At 37.8% G+C, this 23346-nt stretch overlaps 1 protein-coding gene across 3 annotated transcripts in view; it reads right to left on the reverse strand.

Moving 5' to 3' along the window:
* Positions 1 to 61: 61 nt before the first annotated feature.
* Positions 62 to 23346, reverse strand: part of LOC132700355 (disintegrin and metalloproteinase domain-containing protein 10) — a 71619-nt gene continuing 48334 nt past the window's right edge. For 2 of the 3 annotated variants that reach the window (XM_060667602.1, XM_060667601.1), the window contains exons 4-12: positions 18115 to 18476; positions 12314 to 12478; positions 10554 to 10940; positions 8185 to 8537; positions 7342 to 7531; positions 7073 to 7288; positions 6735 to 7016; positions 4535 to 4697; positions 62 to 2640 (exon numbers count right to left, since the gene is read on the reverse strand). In XM_060667602.1, coding sequence (XP_060523585.1) covers positions 2525 to 2640; positions 4535 to 4697; positions 6735 to 7016; positions 7073 to 7288; positions 7342 to 7531; positions 8185 to 8537; positions 10554 to 10940; positions 12314 to 12478; positions 18115 to 18476 — 2234 coding nt within the window. In that variant the 3' untranslated portion in view covers positions 62 to 2524. The remainder of the gene's footprint in view (positions 2641 to 4534; positions 4698 to 6734; positions 7017 to 7072; positions 7289 to 7341; positions 7532 to 8184; positions 8538 to 10553; positions 10941 to 12313; positions 12479 to 18114; positions 18477 to 23346) is intronic. The other variant, XM_060667603.1, reaches the window with a different exon arrangement.

Below are 23346 nucleotides of genomic sequence, written 5' to 3' on the forward strand. Positions count from 1 at the left end.
CTCGTTTTGTATAAAAACAACTATATTATTCCAATATGTACATACATTTTTTTTACAATATGAATTACAGACAGTAGCATCAAATATATTATTCATTTGACATACTAAACTTCTATCGAGGACAAATATTTGTTAAATCCAAAATTCACGTAATCATCATCCGTCCAATTTTTTTTTATCACATTTCCCAAACGAAAACGATTCAACGACCCTACAGAGAGAGGCGACAAATATTTTAAACACTTACCCCAATATAAAAATAGCATTTTTTCACACACCGGAAACCGTTATTGATGAGATCTGCACAGTTATACATGAGGATTATTTGTAGAATAAATAATTAATTTTATACTTTCTAATTTTTGAACTGCGTAGTCCGATGCCGAATATACTATCATATATCATCGAATACGGTTTGATATTTTTGGTCTGGCGAAAAATAACTAAAACATACTTGCGTACAATTCACGTTTTAACGATACAAATGGAAAAAATAGGGGGCTGGTGGTGGCTCCCCCCGACTAACGATAAAAATGACAAAAAGTTCCGATAAAAAATTCGAACTGGAAAATCAGCCTTTCGTCATCAAAAGGGAAGCTAACTAATATTTCAACATCGCAAACTTCATAAAAAATTGTTCATATCGATTACGTAAAAAATAATAACCGTAGGTGCGACTGTAGAGAGGCAGGCACGCTTCCCGCATGACGAATTTTACGTCACATAACCTTAAAACTTTTAAAAATAATATCAAATGAAATTTGTTCGTAAATAAGTAGTGAATGAGTGGACATGGCGCGAAAACCCTCACACAAGAAGTTGCCTAACAATTTCACCCGTTTATAACCACGATTTTTTGTAAAATTCAGTTCTATACTGCACACGCGCACTTTGGCGTAGAAAGTTCCCGCGTTATGCCAATCACAGAGCACGTTGGCCAACATTTTTTTATATATATATATATTAATTACATCTTCACCGTTCTGGTAGGCATGTTCGCCTACCCAAATACATTATAGAGAACACCGATGTGTCGTCAGTTCTTCCAAAAAGGAAAAAATGGGGCAGAAATCAAAAATGTCATACTTGTTTTGAAAAGTAACTCTGAAAAATAACACTTTATAGGGCGTGAGGGATAGCTGCATCACAAAATTATCACGTTTTTTCAATAGACAAGAAATTATGTGATAATCGACAAAGTAGTTCAAATGACCTAAACGAGATGAAACTTGATACCACATGATTGAAAATAAACCGATCTATGTCCGACTCGAACGCACCCCTGTGATGCAACTTCCCGTAGACTTTTCCTGCGTAGGAATAAGATTATGGCAGTTCACGTAGCTTGTAGAGTTTAAGAAGTAACATGAAGATAATAATCTTTATTTCTAGAAAATACGCTAGGCTTGATAGTGCGGGATGCTGCATCACCAATTTAATTTATTGAATTAATTTCGAAAATCTTTGAAAATCGATAAGTTTATAATCCGTAGAGTTCAAAAAGTAGCTCTGAAGCATAATTTTTATTCTTAGAAAATACGCTGGGCTTGGGAGAGCGAGACTGTCGTATCACCAAACAAACAGGTAGTAAACCCTGCAAAATGCTTTGCAAAACGGCAAAGTAGTTCAAATGACCTTAACCAAACATCATGGACGAGACGAAACTTGAGATCCGGATGATTTAAAATGAACCAACCAACTCGAATGCACTCCTGTGATGCAACTTGCCCGTAGTACCTTGCTCGCGCAGGAATAAGATTATGCGAGTTGTTGACGTAGCTCGTAGAGTTTAAGAAATAATCTGAATAATCTTTATTTCTAGAGAATACGCTAGGCTTGAGAGTGCGGGATGCTGCATCACCATTCCTTCGAAATTCTTTCGTTGAAATACAAAACTATGGCAGTCATAATCCGCAGCGTCCAAGAAGTATCACCAAACAAACAGGTAAAAAAAAACCTGCGAAATTCTTTGAGAAACGACAAAGTAGTTCAAATGACCTTAACCAAAAACGACGCACGGTTTGGATTTTTGACAGGACCTTGCGGAAATTCCAAAGCTAACATCTGCAACTGAACTATCCGAGGTCTCACTAGACCATGGAAGTCTAGACCGTAATCAAGGTCGTGTGAAGTTGAACGATAACCGGCAACAAATCGAAAGGCCGGAAGAGAGCATTTGCTGGAGCTATCAGAAAAAATTATAAGAAACCATTTCTTATCTCTATAACACCACAGGGCAGTCGACACAACGGTGCTTTTTAGGCGTAGACGTCACACACGCCTACCAGAACCCAGAACTGCGCTTTGGTTGTTCGCCTTAATCGGCACTAGTCGGTTTATCGACCAACATTGCACTTGCCGCCCCCGACTTGAACGACACGTCGACCGATATCGCGCAGCAATCCGCCACCGTTTCGGCCCCGTTGGCGATCATCGGGGTGCCCGGGTAATCGGGAGGTGGCGAGATTCTCACCGCGAGCGCGGGCGGCGGTTCGACCGGCGGAGGCGTCGCGCCCGCCTCCTGTCAGACTTTGTTTCTCATCTCGTACGCCCCAGCGTACGGCTGCTGGCCACCCGGTTGCCGGCCGTTGTTCGCATAGTTGGCCGATGGCGGAGGCGCGGTGGCTAGTGGAGAATATTCTAATTAAGTCGGAAAGAGAAAAACCGTGTTAGTATAGGTGTTTGTAGGTGTGTATGTGTGTTGGGGGGTGAACCGAAGTGATGAAAAGTGGATATGTGCTTGAAGTGTGTTAGAAAGCTGAAAATCTCCGCTCCCGCATAACGGTTACCAAAAATAGACGGACACACATATAAACACGTACACCAGTACCGCTTCTTTAATTACCTTCTAAATACAAAAATGTTTATTCTGTAATTAATTCTAGAAAAAAAAAACTCTACTCCATTGATTATGACGTCACGAGGTACGTGGAGACTAATAATAATTGTACCGAAATCTATCTTAAAAATGCAGATATAAATTTAACACTGGGACAAATAATTATTTTTTCCTCTTGATTTCGAGCAGATCATAGTCAAAAACAGCATTTTCATAACATACTTCATTGAAACCTACATTAAAGCTGCAGATAACTTCCTAAAATCTTCGCTTTCTTGGACTAATAGTAGGTTTTTCTTATTCATTTCAAACAGAACGCATTGTCGCCGTACATTTGATATTGTTTGGTCTATATGTGTGTTTGATTTTCTTCTTCGGGATCTAACATTAATTCGTGCCTTTATGTGATTCTTTCTGTAAAACTTCGTCCAATTCAGTACCGCTTAAATTACTAGTACTCAGAAGCTGACTTTGTGGAAAGTCCAAGGCAGGTGATTCCGAGGAACTATAAATCAATGTTTTTAAGCTTGGCAACTGAATTGAAGTTGCATATTTAACAGAATATTGCACTATTGGCAATCCATTTTTTTTTAATATGTAACATTTCATGAGTTGAAGTACTGTTCTCTCTGTACTGTTGTCCTTTTTACAACTGGTATTAAGTGGTGGACAAGCCCGCTTTCTTCCTTCTTGGCAACTAAAAATGTGAGAAACTTAATTTTTTTCCATTCCCCTTTGAACTTCCATCATTCCATATAGTTTTCCCTATTTTTCGTTCCTTTTCTCAGATAAGAACTTTAATAAATGTTTTTCTCGGAGGGGAAATAGTGGTAGTTTTACCACCTGGCAATAACAATAACTGAAAACTCACGACAAAATATCCGATAACTATCAACATGAAAACGTACCTCGTGACGTCACCAACTGACATGTCCATGTCTATGTCGAAATTTCGCTTATGTCAAAAATATTTCGGGGGGGAATAGTATTTAAATCTGATGAAGTATATTCATAAAAAAAAATCTGCAAGGACCCTATAATTATTATTTATGAATTAAGATAACTGTGACACCCCGTTATTTACTGTTGATTACTTTAAGCTTAATACCAACTAAGAAAAAGTTCTTTCATCAAGTCATATATGAAAATACGATTAATATAAGTGAAATTTTCGTTTTTGTGCTACTTACAGAATGCGTCGTTCATAGTCTAACTAAATGATGGAAACCCACTTAATAGGATAGAATGTTTTTAATATTTCAAATAAGGCCTACAACGATGAACTACGAGTAAATGACAGTTGTTACAAAGCACCTGAGATCTTTCATTATGCTTCAATAGTAAATAAAGGTGGAGCCTAGTGTTATCGAACTGGTATATTACTAATACCCCGCATAATTTAGGAAATACGTTTGAAAAGGAAAAGTTTTGAAACAATTGGAAATAATTTCGTAACTAATTTAGATATACTTACAAGTATTTGTGAGATTTTTATTAACAAAAATTTTGTTTATGTCTAAGTTCCTGCCGCTACGGTCCTTATTCTTAATTTCATATTTATTGATTCTAGGGTCATATAACATATTAAAAAAAACAAGTAGTTCAAATAACCCGAAACCGTGAAATGCGAACCCAAACATAGCCTGACAAAGACCGCTCACCAAGTAAAATGATTTTTACCATCCAAAAACTCACCTTTGCCCTTCGACGCATGATAGTGACCCCGCCCCTCACCGTAGCCCGCCCTGGGACCACCCTGACTAGCGGACGGTCTGCCTGACCGGTCCGTCCTACCTCTGCCGCCCGGAACGTTCGCCGCAGCTGGCTGGTGCGGCGCCCCGTGTTGCTGGTGGTACCTCTGCGGGACAATATTTAATTACCGGTAGTTCAAACTGATTATTTTGGGCACCGATGATAAAATCTCGTTGATATTTTTATTTACGAAACCATCGAAACCTTGTTTGGATGACGTTCTAGAGTAGTTCAAATGAACTACCTTACCTAGAATTCGAGGAAAATGATTCCGTTTGCCTTTAAACGTCGAGAAAATAATTAAAAATAATATTTGAAGTTTTGAAACACGTTATTTTGTAATAACTCATACCTACCTACCCAATAACACATCCAGTGATCTTCTAATTTTGATCTTATTTAACACAAAACGCATGCTTGGTCTCGACACTTGTCGGTGGAATGGACTTTACACAAGTATATACAGTTTCCAAATATATTCCCCTATTCCCTCCGCATTTAAAAAGTGCCATTTCATGTGTTAGTGACTGGGGAAGTGATGGTAGGATATGTACAATCCAAGAAGACGCATCGAATTCTAATACCCATGCACCAAGAAGGCTACTATTCAATTTCTCGTCTAAATTCGAAACCGAAATTTCTTGTCAACAGATTCATCCTCATCCACATGAATGATTCTGGACTTCGGTTGAGAAAAGTGTCTTAGTCTTGGTCTTCTAAAGACGTCTCTAATTGCAGTCAGTTATTGAATATGTACAATAGGGTGCTTTATTTTTATGCGACATTTTTTTTCCTCTGTGCTACCTGAAAATCTGATACTTTATAGAAAATTAAAAACTATGCCGCCGGGTAAAAGGCTTTAAGTGCAATAGCGGCTTAGCTTATTTAAAAATTTATTTTCCTATTTAAATAACACAGAAAATTTTTTTTTTCGGTTTTCACTTGATTTTTCGACGTGAAGAACTTTTTTTTGGGAAAACGCGTGTATAGCTTTGGTAGAGCATAACATTTGCTACAAAAGTTTCTGTTCATTCCACATTTGATAAAGACACGGTGTTGTCGAAACAATTGTCATGTCAAAATAGATAATTTCGTAAAAATCTGCACTTTTAGTTCTTATTTATTTTGTTAAATTACGAAATAACAGATTTCTCTGTGCATATTTTACATGTACATTTTTATAAAAGTTATTAACATTAAAGATTTTAACATACATCACACGGATTCATTAATTGAGGACGGGACCATTTTTCATTTTACCGAGGAGATAGTTCAAATGACCTCAACTATAAACAACGAATATTCTTTGAATTCCATGCAGCTTTCATCCTGGTCACCCGAATAACAAAAATAACTTGTCTATCGGTCACTCAAACACTCATTTAATCGGGAATATTAACGGCACGGTAGTTCAAATGAATTAATCTGTAGGTAAATTACGAAATAACATATTTCTCTGTGGATATTTTACATTCCCATTTTTATAAAAGTTATTAACATTAAAGATTTTAACATTGACTATTTTTCATTTTACCGAGGCGATAGTTCAAATGACCTCAACTATAAACAACGAATATTCTTTGAATTCCATGCAGTCACCTAAATAACAAAAATAACCTGTCTATTGGCCACTCACACGCGCAGCGGCTCCATCGCTATGCGCCGCATTATTTAATCAGGAATATTAACGGCACGGGAGGTCAAATGAACTAATCGGCAAGAAAAATACGAAATAATATATTTCTCTATGAATGTTTTACATTTCCATTTTTATAAAAGTTATTAACAATAAAGATTTTAATATACATCACACGGATTAACTTATGACGTGAATATTTTTCATTTTACCGAGGCAATAGTTCAAATGACCTTAACCCTAAACAAGGAATATTCTTTGAATTTCATGCAGCTTTCATCCTGGTCACCCAAATAACAAAAATAACTTGTCTATCGGTCATTAACACGCGCAGCGAGCCCATCGCCATGCGCAGCAACATTTAATCGGAAATATCAACGGCACACCTTTCAGCGTGTATAACTTTTTCGAGGGGTTAGAGTATCTGAAATTATTCCATCGTTTTCCAAATGTCGAGACAGGAGTTCAAAATAATCAATAACAATAACGCGGTAACGCGTCACTCACCATCCTGCGCAGCGTGTTCATCGGTCTGCGCAGCGTTTCGCTGATACGCCTCGCGGGCGGTTTCTTCGGGTTCGACGAGGGCGTGTGCACCGCGCAGCACTTGATGAACAGCCCCATGAAAATAACAAACCCGATGCCCATGAGCATGACCGCCCACCAATATTCGGTGATCCATTGGGCGACCGTGTGCAGGGTCTGTCGGTTGAGTAAGAGATTCATCAGCCTCACGAGAGGGCCGTCGGCGTCCACAGCGCGGCACTTGAGGAACACGTCGCAGTAGCCCTAAACAAAAACACCGTTATCCACACTTCCAAATGGTGGCGCCTCGGGTAAATTACCTGGAAATTGTCACAAGGGGACCCGGGTCGTAAGCTAATGCCACCCTTGGGCAGTCCCACTTTGTCCGCAAACTCGCTGGTACTTCGGCATATGTCGGTGCCGTTCTGGCACGCCAGCTCGCACAGTCTCCGCTTGTCGAGGTTCGGGTGCTCCTGGCTGGTGATGGAGCACGGCTGGAGGTTCCACTCCAGGCATATCGAGCCGGTACACTCCCCCTGTGGTCGTTCGAGTGATTAGGAAATAGTTCGAACGTCCCGTAGAAATTTACCTTGATGCACAGCTGAGTGCCGTTGTTGCATCTGGTTTTGTCCGGTCTGGGTTGTGGCTGCGGGCACTCGGCCGACCTGCCGTTGCACTTGGACGACATCGAACATTCGGACTCGATCTTGCACACCTCCCCGTACCGGACCGGTATAAACTTGCACGTCTCGCTGCTGCAACACGGACCTTGACTCGGACTGAAATGAAAACATTCGCTTGGAACAACCGGTGGACGGCGGATTTGGTAGTGCAGTAGTTCAAATGAACTGAAGCCGTAAGTGTCGTAGGTAATTTCAGGCAAACCCCATTAGCACTTAGTAACCTGGCAAATTAGTGTAACCCTAATTTAGGAGTGATTCAATTCATAACCTGCACATTGCAAATTTACATTTTATTGCTCCCTCTCTCTTTTGAAACTAGGTATGGTTTACGATGAATATTTTGTTGATGTGAGTTACTCGAAAAATCTGTTGGGGGCCTTTCCTTAGTGGGAAATAAATTTCGACAATCTCTATAGTGTAGAAAAATAAAAAGTTAGTTTTCACTTTTTCTGTACAGAATGACAATGAAATGACATGAATTGGACGTGTGTCCTATTTTTGATTTTCTTGTGATATAGGTAACAAATTCCACCTAGAGAATCTTGGCAGCATTTTTTGTTGGAGCTACGGTTCACTACAGGTTGTTATTATTACATTTTTCCACCACATTTGACTAGGTGCGTCGTGATGCAGTTTTACGCAGCAGGAAAAGTTATTTGCCACGTCTTAGCGTAATAAATCAACGATATGTTTACGACAGTAGTTCAAATAACTTGAGGCGGCTGTGCGGTAGTTCTAATGCATCGTACCTGCATTCGGTGCCCTGTTTCCTTCGACAACCGACCGCCGCCGGGTTCCGGGCCCTGTCCTCGGCGCTGATAAGCCTCGGGTAGCAGCACTTCTCTTTGCACTCGTGGTCATCATAGCCGCAGTCGCACTCTTCGCCCGCTTCAACGATTTTGTTGCCGCAGAACGCGCCTGCAGAAGCGGTGAAACAGTTCCGTTTCTTGTTGTCCTCGATCGCGTCCAGCACTTTGCTGATGTTACCGACCGAGCAGCTCGAGAAACGGCTGTTGTTCGGCCTATCTCCGCTAGTGGCTGACGCGAACATGATGAAGTTGCCGTTCAGACCGCCGGGCCGGCACTCCGGCGGATAGTCGTGCTAGAAGAATTGATGGAGAAGTAGATTAAATTCTGGCTCTAGTCCCAAAACATGCACTACGGCCTAAGCCTGTAAAATTGACGAAACCTGAAACTCTCTCTCGACCCAGTTTACTGTTCAAATCAAATTATCGCATCTTTAACAGTTTTTTATTTATCCCCAATAATTTACCCACAAGGACAGACATTTTAGGATGTTTTAGATTTTTTTGCGAATAAATGACACACCCTGTATATAATTCAAACAATGTCCGAAATAGAGGTTATAGCCCTGGATCTCCTACGTTTCCTGGTATATGATTTTTTTCAATAGAGTAAATGCTTTTCAAGAATATACTTAATTCTCTGAAACCATGCAGTGAGGGGTAATAGCAAACGACGTCATCGTGTAGATTGAGTGAGAGATATTGCAAATTTGGTATGGATTTTTTCAAATATCTCGAGCAGCGTATGTGATAGACGAAAACCGTAATTACAAATATTGCAGCTCTCGATGTGGCCTATAACACTGTTTAAACCAATTACCCATATTTTTCAATTTAATGGCGAAAAGAAATTTTTCATGGTCTTTTAGATTTTTGTCTGTCTGATATAGAAGTTATGGTCTCGGATTTCCCGCGTTTTCTGGTTCACAAATTTTTTCTCGATCGAGTTAATAGCTTTCGAGAAACTATTTTTTTCTGGAAGTCAAAATATACCAGAAAAATTTTTCAAAAATTTCAAAAAAAATGCTTTGCGAGATTTGAATAAGTCATTTTTCAACAGATGAAATGCGGGTGTGGACATCTACCCTTCTGCCAAATTTGAAGTCGGCAGCTGCAAATTTAACACACCTGTTAATTTTTGAATATAGGATTTAATATCTTGAACACCTTGTACAACAGGTAAAAACTTTAAATACAAAAGTTTTAGCTGTTTATGCGGGCTATATCGCCATGTAAAAGAAACTGATATAACAAACATGGCCTTTTAGTTATAGCCACTTTTCAATAATTAGCGGACCCATTTTCCAGTTTTTTTTTAATTTGCGGCGCACCCTGTACATTTTTTAAAAATTGTCCAGAATATAAGTATACAGAGTCGAATCTTCTGCGTCTTCCCGTTTAAGAATTTTTCCGGTAGCGTAAACGGTTTGTGTTTCATTGCAATGTTCACAAACGAGCCGAAAATTGAAAAAAAAAATGGCCGCCGATGTTTGACCGCGACCATTTTCACAGATCTTGTGCCCATCGATCTTTAAAAAGGAGCAAAATTTGGACAGTATAGCTGAAACCGGTCCGAAGTTATTGTCGAAAATGTCCAGGGACAGAGAACGGAAAACGGGAACACAAAAAAATTTTTTTTTTCGACGCTGAGAGAGATAAAGACAGTCTTCGGCTAGATGAGGCCTTGATAAGACTACATTTGGGTGGTGGAAGAAGAAGATTGTGTAAGGTGCAGGAGCATAAATAAATAAATAAAACAAATAACTTGCTAAAATATAAACACAAAAATGTGTAGGAAGTCAGCCCTGCCACTATAACAACGATTTATGCACGAATTAGTTGTTGTTTTTGTCGTAAATTTGCAGGAAAAGAAAAAGTTTGTAGATTCAAATTTGTAAAAATTTGTAATTTGTAAAAAATTCTTGACATTGCCAACTTCACATAGAAATTTCGATTAGGACCCTTAAAACTTGCACTTTCTAAATATTTTCTTTATAGATTAGAAGTAATTTTTTTGTAAGTTTGTCGTAAAAAAATTGTTGGACAGCGATTAAAAAAATTTCATGCGGAAATTATTTTCAATATTTTTAAACATTTTGTTTGTGGATTAGGCGTAAATTTGTCGAAAACGAAAAAAAAAATGTTGTCTAATTAGGATTAGGCATAAATAAAATATTTACAAAGTGCAAGTTTTCAAGAGTGGTAATACGAACATGGCAAGAAGGGCCGCCACTACTGTTGTCTTTCTCTTTCTCTTGGTCCCTTCTAATAAATTTTCACCAGTTCGAAAGACGCAGGGGGTGTCAACTTACCGGCGACCCAAAATTATGGCCGATCTCGTGGGCCAAAGTCAGCTGAGACACTTTGGGAGGCACCCGACTGTTGTAGTTGACGAACGTGATGATACCGGTGTTCAGTGACCTCTTCGTCGACTGGTACATGCCCCCTATCGTCTCTGTGTAAGTCTTATATTTTTCGCATATGCCGCCGGATGCGCCGGAAGGGCTCGCGACCCACGCGAGGCCCAGTGTGCCGCCAGTGAAGTCCCGATACGTGAACACGTAGGCCAAACAAAAATCTTCGTGGTTGCCCAACGAGTGGATGTTTAAGAAATTGCTGACGTCGATGTTTTCCAAACAAAACTGGTTCATTTCGCCGCAGCGATGGTCCGAACATCGGCACGATGAGTCGTCGTCGATCTGAAAGTACAGTGCGGCCTCGATTATCTACGAAGCGGTAGGTCGAATGTACGCCGGGAATTTTCAGCTCAAAGTGTTGGTAATGTGGTTGTGGTAGATCAAACAATAGAAATATGTATTTAGTCATTTTTTGGTTGATATGTTGAGGAAGGAAATTGTACAAGTCGGTGCGAGGCTTATTCTTTGACGAGGTCGTCAGTCTGGAAATGGTACGATGAGGTCTGCCTGTCTGGTGTTGTGTGCATGTGTCATGACTAGGAAGTGTCATGATTTTTAGCCTCTCGAAAATAGTGCGAAAATGTGCCAGAGGTGTTGATCCGTGAATTGTGCGTATAGCTTTATTTTGCATTCAGAAAGCTTAGGCTGGATTTAAGATGCCTCAGCAGGCGATGTCAACGATCTATCCAATGTGACGCCCAATAGATTAATTGGAACTTGTTTCAGATGACTGACTCTACTGCCTGAGAAGGTCATACGCTGAGTTTTGCTGTGATTAAGAACAAGATTGTTGCAGGTGAACCATTCGCCAGATGAATGGGATTCTTTCCCCTTATAAGGAGGGCAGTATCGTCTGCGTAGATCGTAACATGATGGAGGATGTTTAAGGGGAGATCATAAATGTATATGACGAAAAGTAAGGTGCCTAGGATAGAGCCTTGCGGAACACCATATCTGGCGGCAAGTTCGTCACTCGTAGTTCCGTTGATTTCGACCAACTGAGATTTATTGTTCAGGTAAGACTTAAGAAATTCGAACGGAGTGCCCTTCACACCATACCACTCCAACTTCCGATACAATATATTGTGATCAATACAGTCAAAAGCCTTATTCAAGTCAAACGATGTGGCTCTTACCACCTCAGTGCCATCCAGACCAAGTGCCATCTCCTCGAGAAAGTCCACAAGGGCAAGCGTCGTAGATTTCGTAATTATTTGGATCGCATTTTTATGGATAGGCACAATTTTGGCAATTTTTAGTTGGTCGGGAAAAATGCCCTTCTCCAGAATTCTGTTTACTATGAATGTAAGGCAGCACTTTTTAAGATTTTTGTTGTTTTCATTTATTAGTTTCCAACAACTTTTGCTTAAGTTGCTGGAATTTGCAATGTAGTCGCCATAAGGGGCGGTTTTAGCGGATTTAACTTGATTCTTGTAAATTCTATTCAAATGTTTATATTCATGGCATAATCTAGAATCATTGAGGATTTGCATGAGGCGGCTCAACAAGACATGTGGTTAATAAAAGATAGTAGCAACATCCGGCATACTTGAAACTACGGTACGGCAAAAATAATGCGAACCTAAGATAAGTCGAGGTCACTAACGTGAGACGCTAACTTTATAATACCGTGATTAAAAGGAATATCTCCTCACCTTTATCCGTTGCACTTCGAATTTGATATTTCGATGCTCGCTTAAACCGTCGAACTTAGTGTCGCGGTAAATGTAGTTAACGGCAGTGACGTGATGAGCAATAAGCGACAGGATCTCCTCCCGCGTCTTCTCGTTGACCTCGGACCTTTTTCTCGGGTCCGTATGCTAGAAAAATGAAAAATCAGACGGGTCGATGGGGGCACGTCCCGGTTAAGTAGCTCAAATGCCCTAATTGGACCCTTTTGAATAAATAGATCGTGACAGAATTTTCGACAAAATCAGTTTTAGCAATCAGCTTAACAAACTGATTTAATTCTGCTCTTTAAAGTATTTATTGATCATTTATCTGAGTTTACTGATCCTAATCACTTAATTTTCGCAGATGACTTTAAGAAATTTACTGAAATCGATTTAATCGAAGTGTGTCGTGTATTGTAAAATCAACAAAATATATCAGCATAATGGCACAATTACGTGTATGACATTTTGTTAGAACATTTTGGATACACCAAGGACCTAAATGTTATTTTTGATACAAAATTAAACGTTGTTGATAATTAAATTTAGCAGACTAAAGCAATTTGTTGGCAATTTTTTCTGTATAAACTTGTTAATTGCTAGTACAATAAAACTTCCCGTATTGGGAAACAAGGTCAGTGTGTAGAAATTTGTCTTAGTTGTCTTGTTTAGATAGATTTATTTACGAATTTTGCCACTTCAATTCAATTCAATTCAATTATTCGTATCACAAAAAATGTTGGGCACGACTGCTAGGATCATTCGCCCATTGCCGACTTCCGTCGAGGATTTTCGTTTCTGGTCTATGACCACCATGTACAAAGAAGAAAAATAACCAATAATTTGCTCAGCTAGCAAAAAACGATTCTGACCGATACCAAAAAAAATCGGCTTCCCCCCGCTTCCACCACGGACCATCCGGGCCCATCCGGCCTCTATACCGGCGTGAACAGGGAAAAACGACGGGGCCGACGACGATTATCACTTTGAAACATACACTAAACACTCAAAACACCAAATCCACACCGTGGAAACCGATATCAAACTTTTTGGGACGAATACAAGGGATTCTGTCGGGAGCAAACGGAGGTTAAACCGTCGCGTGCAATGCTCCACCACAGAATCCAATTTTGCCACTTGAATGATCGGAACGTTTTCTTCCTTTTATCCCGCTTTTCAAACACCTAGTGGGGCGAAGTCACTACGGCCACACGCCCATTGAGAACATTCGTTGAAGAATTTATAGTGTGGTAGTACTTTAAAATGTGAACCACTCTCCTCCTTGCGCTTTAAGTTCAATTTAGTGTTGGGTATAACCTGCCTTTGTCACTGATATAATAGCAAGACGAATAAAAATAATATATGTTAAATATATGTTAGTGTCAAAGAATTAGACAAAACATTAATATCAACGATCACAATTTCGAAGTCGATAAAGAATTCAAATACATAGGAGCGGTTATAACAGATGACAACAAAGTAGACATGGACTCAGCAGCAAGGATCCTAGAAGGGAGCAGAGCCTTTTATGTGGTACAACACCTATTTAACTCTAAACTCATCTCTGCAAAAACAAAAGTAAACTTACATAAGTCATTAATTCTATAAGTAGTTACATATGGCAGTGAAGCCTGAGTCAAAGAGAAATAAATAAATTGTTGGTGCGATGAACGGAAAATACTACGAAATGTATACGGTCCGTATAGAAATATAAACACTAATAAATGGAGATGCAGGTACAATGAAGAATTAGAGGAATTGTACGAAGGTGTATAAAGTCTAGCCGCCTAAGAAAAGGTCAGGAGGACGCCCCCGTAAAAGGTGGAAGGATGCAATGGCTGGAGACCTTCAGAAAATGGGGATAGGACAATATTGGAGAGTATTGTTGTCCAAAATTGGTCTTGGTCTTGCAGTCTTGGTCTTGTTCTTGCCATTTTGCAAAGGCTCATTCTGAGTTTCCAAGCAGCTCGCGACAAAATACTTAAACGTTATAAGAAGAGCAACTGGATATATTGTACCTCATTAATTTTAGACCCAAGGCTCATACTTTTGACATGCCAGTACGGGGGAAGCAAATTAAAACAGAAAGCCTGCGCAAATTTAATGTACTTTATGAAGAATACAAAACTTTAAATTCAGTGAATAAATCTCTAGAATCACCGAAAAATTAAAAGACAGTACGGGAATATGATGAAGCTGACGACGTAATAGACTTTGAGAAACCGTATGCGTGTCCCTCGACGTCATCTGGATCTGGATCTTATCTTCAACGCTTAGTTATAAACAAATTGGAAGAGTACCTAAGTAAACCTAGAGCCGCCAGCTCGGAAGACATTTTAGAGTGGGGGGGGACACATGAGACAGATGGCCCGTGATTTTCTTTCAATACCTGCTGAGAGATTATTGTCTAACGTATCATTAATAATTAGAAAACATAGGAATAGGTTAAGTGATGAGTCAGCCAGATGGGTACGTTGCATTAATTCATGGTACTACTAATGTCAAAAGTGTTGTGTACTGTTTTGTAATTTAATTTATATTATATTTTTTATTTCAATAAATGGTAAATAGTACAACTCTTTTATTCCATTTCATATAAGGGTCAACCAATATATTTCTAGACTAATAATGTTCTTTAAAACACAGCTAAGTTAATGTTGCCATGTCTTAGCATATGAAACGTATTAAATAGTAATTGCGAGACTCTTGCTGCAAGACCAAGACTGGCAGTACAATACCAAGACCAACACCAGGTGTATTGGCACAAGAGCAAAACCAAGACTGGCTAAGTCTTGTCTTGGTCTTGCATTTGGGCAACACTATTGGAGAGAGATCGTAAACACGGCCAAGACTCACGATGAGTTGTGGTTCCAGAGAAGAAGAAGAAGAAGAAGAAATACTCTACCACTACAAACTGACATATTTGGACCAAAAATTATACGATTATATCATTATATAAAATTATACAATAAAAGAAACATGAACTTTGAGTCCACGCCAAAAATCGAGCTGGCCCGACTGCGAAAACATTTGGAGGGTGAACTAATTCGAAGAAGAAGATTTTTCACCTGCAATGACGATAAAATGTTTGTCCGTCGTAATGACGAAGGCCATTACGCACTGTCTCTTTGCATTGAAACCGCGAAAATAATTAATTTAATTAAAATGCCTTCGCCGCAGCGTTGCGTCAAAATCCGACCGGACAATTATTATTAAACTTAAATCTATTAAACTTAAATCGTTAATTTATATTTGCAAATATGCGAAGGTCTTTGTTGCGCCGAATCCGTGTCAACCCGTTTCGGTTTTAATGATTTAAACCGCGGCAATTTATAACGACTGGTTGCGACAATTGTGCAAAATTAATATATTTTTTTTGTTGCAATATTTCATGAGCCTCTGGCTAGACATTTAACGATTTCGATTTTGAAACCGCGATACGGATCGCGAGATACAGGAAAAGGTTTTTTAATTGAAAATTTGTCTATTTTGTCTACTATTTTCATAAAGCTCTTTTGACGATAAGTTTTTAAAATTGAACTAACTTACTCATCAATCAAATTCGTTTTTTTTTCTTTGATTTGGACATCTGTTCTTCGTTCTTGGTTTGATTTCTCAAATAATATATAGAGGGCGCTAGTTACAGCATATAATCTCGCTATTTCATGCAACAACTTTTTAGTTATTACGTTGTTTTTTTAGATTATTCAAGTGATTACTATACTAAGCGAGTGAAGATATTAGGACCTGACAAATAATGTCTCTGCTGCTGTTGAACAGTTTAATAAATAAATTTTGCAAGTAAAAACATCTAATCATAAATTTAGAGAAAACAGTTGTGACTGGATTTACTCGACAGTACATTAGACTTATCCTTTAGTTTCTCTGGAACATCCTTAGAAAAAAGTCAGAGCGCAAGATTTCTTGGCTCCTACTAACTAAATAACTAAATAAAATATTCTTTGCCATACTTTTTACAAAACTTCTGGATTCCTCCTGAGTCGGTTTTTGCTGAGTCGAAATTGCTGACGTTTTACCATTGAGTAGGAAACTAATAATAACCTTCCATTCTTAGATATTCTTATTAATAGAAAATCAGACCTAACATTGGGTCATTGTGGTTACAGAAAACCTATGCACACAGACCGATACCTTAATGCATCGTCACATCACCATCAGGCCCAAAAATCATCGATTATCAACTCTCTTGTTTACAGAGTCGTAAAACTATCACAGCCCGAGTCACTGAAAACAGAATTAAAACACCTTCTGTCTAATAATTTCCACATATTAAGCGTTCCATCAAAAAATACACTTCACCACAATCTTCCAATAGCAATGAGGCAGAAAGCAATCCTATACTTGCCACTGTGGTCCTTCCTTACATTCAAAACTTCACTGACCACATATCAAAAGTTCTAAAGAAGTATAACGTCAAAATCAGATTTACCACTTGTCCAAAAATCTCTCAACATCTTCGTCAAAGACGAAATTCCATTTGAGATGCCAGGAGTTTACAGCATTCCATGCATATGCGGCAAAGAATACATTGGACAGACCGGACGAAAAATATCAACTAGGCTCAAAGAACACGAAAGAGCCTTACGACTAAGACAAATAAACTCATCAGCTGTTGCCGAACACAGTCAGGAAACCGGACATAAAATTGTATTCGATAAAAAGAGAGAAAAATCGTTGTTCAATTACTTGCAAGTAATAACTAACTATTAATGGAGGGGTGGTGACAAATGAGCAAACTTGGTACTGCCACGTGGTTGTTCATCAATCTCTAAGTGATGACGGAAGGACAACACTGGCAAGTGTGGGATTGCTTTAGGACTCATTGCTATTGGAAGGGTGTGGTGAAGTATATTTTGTGATGGAACGCTAATATCTTTAATGTGAAAATTATTAGAGAGAAGAGCAGAGGTAAGGTGTTTTAATTCTGGGTTCACTGGCTAACCAAAACTAACAAAGATATCATCGCGTTTCCATAATTTTGGTTTTAGATGAAAGGTGCCGAGAGCTTTCTTCTCAAAGGCTTCCATAAATATATTCGGGATGATTGGTGACAATGGAGAATGGACAAGGTTTGTTCCAGATTCTCGGATTTTAATATATTTGAAATGATGGTGAGACCTTCAGAAATTAGGACTTTAGTAAAGAGAGATTCAACATCGAAAGCAACCAGAACATCTTGTGCATCTAATGTAATGCTTTTTAATTGCTCAATGAAGTGATAAGAATTATATACGAAACTGTCAGTTTTTCCTGCAAAGGGATTTAAAATAGATGGTAGATATAGAGAATATGGTGGAGAATCAATGGTGCTGACAATAGATCGAAGGGATAAAATCCTAGTTGGCCATTCTTAGGCGAGAGACGAGGAATTTTAGAGTCAAGAGGGGTGACAGACATTTTCACAGGAGTCGGATAGAAGCTGATAGGTATGTAATCAATTCTTCTACCAACGAAAAATTCGAAAATTTACAGAAATTTATAAGCAACCTAACAATCCTAACCGCGACTTAGGTCTTTACTTGTCACCAATATGGGAACCGAACGATGTTTATTTCCCACCTTTCAAACAATATATAAGCACGTACAGAGTAAAATACAACAACAACAACAACAACCGAGGCAATCCAGAAGTTTTGTAAATTGATAAAAATGGTTCATTTTATTACTCATGTATTTCAGTACATTCCGAGTGTTGCAGCGCACTATGGATTTATAAAAAGCGTCTCAAATAGAGGTGCTTCCAATTAAATTCTCCTTCTTACCTCGGGGAACCCCTCCCGTATGTGACGCCAAATCAACGGGTCAGTCTGGATGTAGAGGGAGCACGTATTCCTGTTTTCGTCCCTCCTCGTCGCACGTCTATGACGCTCGCGGCCTTCGTTGGCCTCCTTGGAGTACTTGCTGAAGCTCTCCTCGTAGTTCGTATAGCGTTTTGGCGGTGCGTTCGGGGCAGTGGCGGCGGAAGCGGCAGTTTTTTTACGTTTTTTCGGCTTGAGAAGCGGCCCGGCGCCGCCGCCCGTTTCTCCACGCCGGGCGACGCTGGGCGGCTCGGCGTCCGCCGAATTTTGGATTTTGTCCATCCACTCGATTATCTCGTCGTTGATCCCGCATCCGGCAGAATGACCTGCCAAACAAAAGCGAGCGTTAAAAACAACTACGGAAAATATACAGAGGATCCAACTTTAGGAAAGCGATTAAGTAATAATGGTAATAGGAAGGATAAGTTCTAATTTATAATGCCGATAAAACAATTTATTTATTTAATTTTGCAAAGAAAGTTCAATAAGCTACTGTCGTAATACTATTTATAAAACTTCTGGATTCCTCGTGCGTCCTGCTTATATATTGTCTGAGGGGGGCGGGGCTAAACCAGGGTCATAAACATCGTCTCTCTGGCACTAAGTTGGCTTTTGCTTTATAGATTATACATTATATACAGTCTTATTTACATTGACCAAAAGTTATTTCGACGGAGTTAGTTCTAACTCTTGGATATTTTTCGTCGTTGGCGGATGTGGAAATTGCTAGAGAGAAGAGCAGGGGTACCGTGTTTTAATTCTTAGATATTATTATCAATAGAAAATCAGACCTAAAATGTGGTTGTGGTTACGCACGCAGACCGATCTGGCCCAAAAATCATTGGTTATCAACTCTCTATTTTTTCTAAAATCAATATCCATTATTTTTGAAATTTCAATTCAATTTGGAACAAATTTGCTCTCTTGATTATTTCCAAAATGATGCCCCCTTTTCGAGTAAAAAAATAAAAAACAATTTTAAAATCGCCAAAATTATGCCAAAAATTTTAAATACAAAAAATATTCTATACAAACGTATGGTCTTCGCAGGTACATTTAAAAAAAATATATCGGCATCAAAAAATGTTCTAATATTTTTTCGGATCCCCTAAACAATGCCATTTTTCAATTATACATTTTTTTTAAATACTTTAAACAATTTCGCTAGCTTTCGTTACCTGTCAAAAGTTAATTTTAAAAGAATAGCTAAAATACGACCAGTATTGCGAGTATATTTTTTTTTGCAATCGCAAAACCGGTACGAATAAATAGCCTTTGTTGTCATTGACTGATTTATTTCTTTAGATAACTAGCGAAAAGCTACCAAAAATATTGAATTTGAAGATAATTTGATAAAGTAACCAATTAACATACAGGGTGTTAAAAAAAGAGGCGATTCCTCGCATCATTTTATGAACAAAGTTCGCACAAATGTGGGCCGGGAAATGCATTGTTACGAAGACACCAAGTTTTTTTTTAATAATGTTTTTTTTTAATTAGTAAACATTTTCCCGGGGTGTTGTTTGAGATCAGCGTTGTTGCTACTTGGATATTGTGGCATTAGGGACAAGGGGCAAACTTTATAAAATTTATTGATACGCCACTGACTTCATTTTAATTTCGATACTACCACGAGATAGAGAGACCAAAACCACACTTTTTCAACTCTTGAATTTTTCTCATATCTTGCTTCCTTTGCGAGATAAAACATAAAAACTATTTTTAATGCATTTATCATACAAATATTTTTTAACAATCCAATGAAATTTGCATATTAATAACACAAAAAATTTACAAAAACTGTTAAATAAAATCTTTTCTCTAGTTAGCCCCAGCGATCTAAGCCACTGTTTAATTTTTATTTAGAGAGGTCAAGCCACGAGAAGATATTTGCATTAATTAAAATTCAATTTAAAAGCATTATTTAAAAAAACTTTAACACAAATATTGCCACGTTTTTTTTTAAACACCCTGTATAACCAATTTACACAAACATCATTTTATGAAATACGGCGTGGAAGATATACAAGAAAAACATTAAAAATATATAAAAAAAAAACTTTTGACAAGTCGCGTGACCCCACCCCTCTGGTTCACCATTATTAAAAACAAAGTTCATGAAGCGAACTTCAGCATAAGTTCTTAATATGCGAATACAAATATTAAAACGCAAAAAGTGATATAATGGTTATTAATCTGCGTGCCTTGCAGCGCAAAAAAAGACATAACAATTAAAAATGAGGCAAACATTTTGCTTAACATATTAATTAATTACGATTATCGTGCGTCATAACACTGACGAGCATTAAGCCCGATAATAGGCAATTTTGCGTAATTGCAGTTTCTATTGCAGAAAAAAATATCGTTCGCCATTTCGCTTTTACCGTGCCAGACAAAACGCGGTTTACGCGGCAAAATCATTCAGCAAACAACAATAAATTATAGAAAGCGAATGCGATTACGAAAAAAAATCTTTTCTCCGAGCCGATTCGTTAATAGAGCGATATATTCAGGCCTATACAGATCATTTTTTTTCCGCAATAGAAATCTACTACGTTTCATGCAGACAGGCCGAGTTAAACATTGAAATGTAATTTACCTCCGCCCCCCGAACATATTACGAACGAAAAATAGCCCCCCCCCAACCGACGCCCCAAGGATAGAATGTTTTAAAAGGTGGAAGGGATAAAAGTGGTTCTAACCGATAACCGGCTTTATTTATTTATTTTATCACGGAACAACATTCAATTGAAACAAAAAAAGGACTCACTTTTAATAGAAAGATAAAATAAAAAAATAAAATTATATAAATTGACCAGTCAATTGAAAGAAATAATTTTAAAAATACCATGAAATTTATATTTATTTATATCGTGCATTGCGTCGCCGTCGATTTTGGGACCAAATGAAGTGGATATTATAATTGGGATTCTCCGATTCGCAAGTATCGTATTCCGATATACCTTGAAGAGGGTTAGGGTTATAGGTAAATTGGACATCACAAACGCACGGAAATTTATTATAAAATATGTATTATTACTAAACAATGGTAGATAATACTCTACATTGCAAGATGTTATTAAAAACATTTTTTGACTAGGCAATTAACCAGTCCCAACACTATATACAAATCATTATTTAAATGTAAAAGCCCGTATTCCATAGGCGTAGTATTCTTCCTATAATGATTGTCGAGAGTGCCAAGACTGGCAGGCGGACCTCTCTAAGGCACAGGGAAGTCAAAGTTTGTTGTTGGAATGCGAATCTTACAAATCGATAAAATAAATGTTTACTCCAATAAAAAGTAAAATTATAGTTAAAAAGAAATAAAATTTTGTATATTCATTACTTCGTTTAAATTCATAAAAATATATTGAAATCGCAAGCTAATATTTAGAACATCGTATAAAAAGACATAAATATACCATAAACGCATCGACTGTTTAAGTATATATGCTATATTATCAAAAATTGATAATTAAAGGAAAGGTTCCTATTAAAACATAAATAAATGATATAAGTAATATCAGTTATACCACGATCTAAATTAAAAATCAGATCCAATTTCCCACAGTGTTTAAAATAAACCCACAAATAAATAAACTCTTAGCAGCTAATAATAATCTCAAAGTCTAAATATTCGTGATTGAACTACGGAAATCTATCATTGCAATTTATGTTCTCCATCTTGTTTAACACATCCAGATGGCTGAAAAGGTCTCGATACGGGCATTTTTTTAAGACCAAAAATTTCATAAACAAAAAAGCAATGGGTAATTTTCAAAAGGTTATATTGATGAGCCCTCGACATGTAAGTCGATTTTGCTCTATAGAGTTGAAAAATAGGTTTTTCCTGTTAAAACACTCGAACTACGACCACCCAGTACAAGAATATCCCTCATTTTCTGGAAAATTTCCGCAAATACGTTTTGAGTCCATTTAAGTTGGCAGCGCTGCCGACGAAATTTGCTATCTAGAGAATAACCGCAACACCTGTCGACGCTCTTGAAAGAAACAGTGGACTGGAAACATCGCTAAAATTTATATTTCTTGCGTAAATTAAATGCGGATGGGGGCAGAGAAGAAAAAATATCATGCAGGAACCACCCTTTTTTTATAGAAAGCAACAAAAAAACAGTTACTCGTTGTGCCTCCAGCTTAAGGGAGTATTTTGTTTGCACTGTGCTCGGAACAATTATTTTATCTACTTATCTGTCTACTCGGATTTTTTATATTGGAATTTTTTAATTAAAAAAAACGCTTAATGAAAACTATGGGACTTTGTTTTTTTTTATCTTTTATAATTTATTACGATTATAACATCAAAAATAACTAAATAAAAAAAAAACCTTGAAAACACTAAATAAAAAGTAATGGCTGACAAAAATAGTAAATCTTGAGGATACAGAAACACAAAAAAAAAAAAATATTGTAGTCTAGTAAAGTTCGGAGCAGTCACCAATGCTTACGGGTGCAAGTGTCACAAATATATCTAGTTTCAAAATTTGGGATTCCTGCCGAAAGTTTTTTGTCATCTCGTCAACCAATTCCGGAACAAATTTCAGATGTGCCATTGGTTTGATTTGAATAGTGCTTGTCAACAACATTGAGTTTTAACCATTCTTCTGCAAATGGCAAGCTCGTTTAGTATCTATCCTGATATCCTCTACATCCTGGGTTATTGTCTAATCATTGTTGACACAGATGTAACACAATAGTACACGTAGTACGGCAAAATTGAATAAACATATCCGGTGTTAGTATCTGCCATTACATAAATTCGTATCCCCCATTTCGTACGCTTGTTAGCATTGTAAGTCAAAAAATCAATTTTACCCTTAATTCCAACAACAGATTCGTCTACCGATATCTCTCTTGATGGAACAAAATGTTCTATGAATTGCTTGTCCAAATAATCTAAGTAGTTACTGACTTTGAGTTCGAGCCCTAATCATTCTCTTCTAAATATGCTACTGAAAACAGGTATTTTTACGTTAAACTCTTGTGACCAATACTCTCGGATATTAGATAAAGTTATTCTACCCATATTTAGGACAACCACAATAAATGCGGTAAATTCTTATACTGTAGAATCGCACGTGTGCCATGTAGAACGTTTTGACAACCTCTTCTACGCTATTTTATGTCTAGCGTAGTTATTTGTTCGTTAAACTATTTTTATTATTAGTTCATCGG

This window comes from Cylas formicarius, unplaced genomic scaffold (genome assembly GCF_029955315.1).
Source record: "Cylas formicarius isolate icCylForm1 unplaced genomic scaffold, icCylForm1.1 PGA_scaffold_4__25_contigs__length_36172078, whole genome shotgun sequence".
Lineage (NCBI taxonomy): Eukaryota > Metazoa > Arthropoda > Insecta > Coleoptera > Brentidae > Cylas > Cylas formicarius.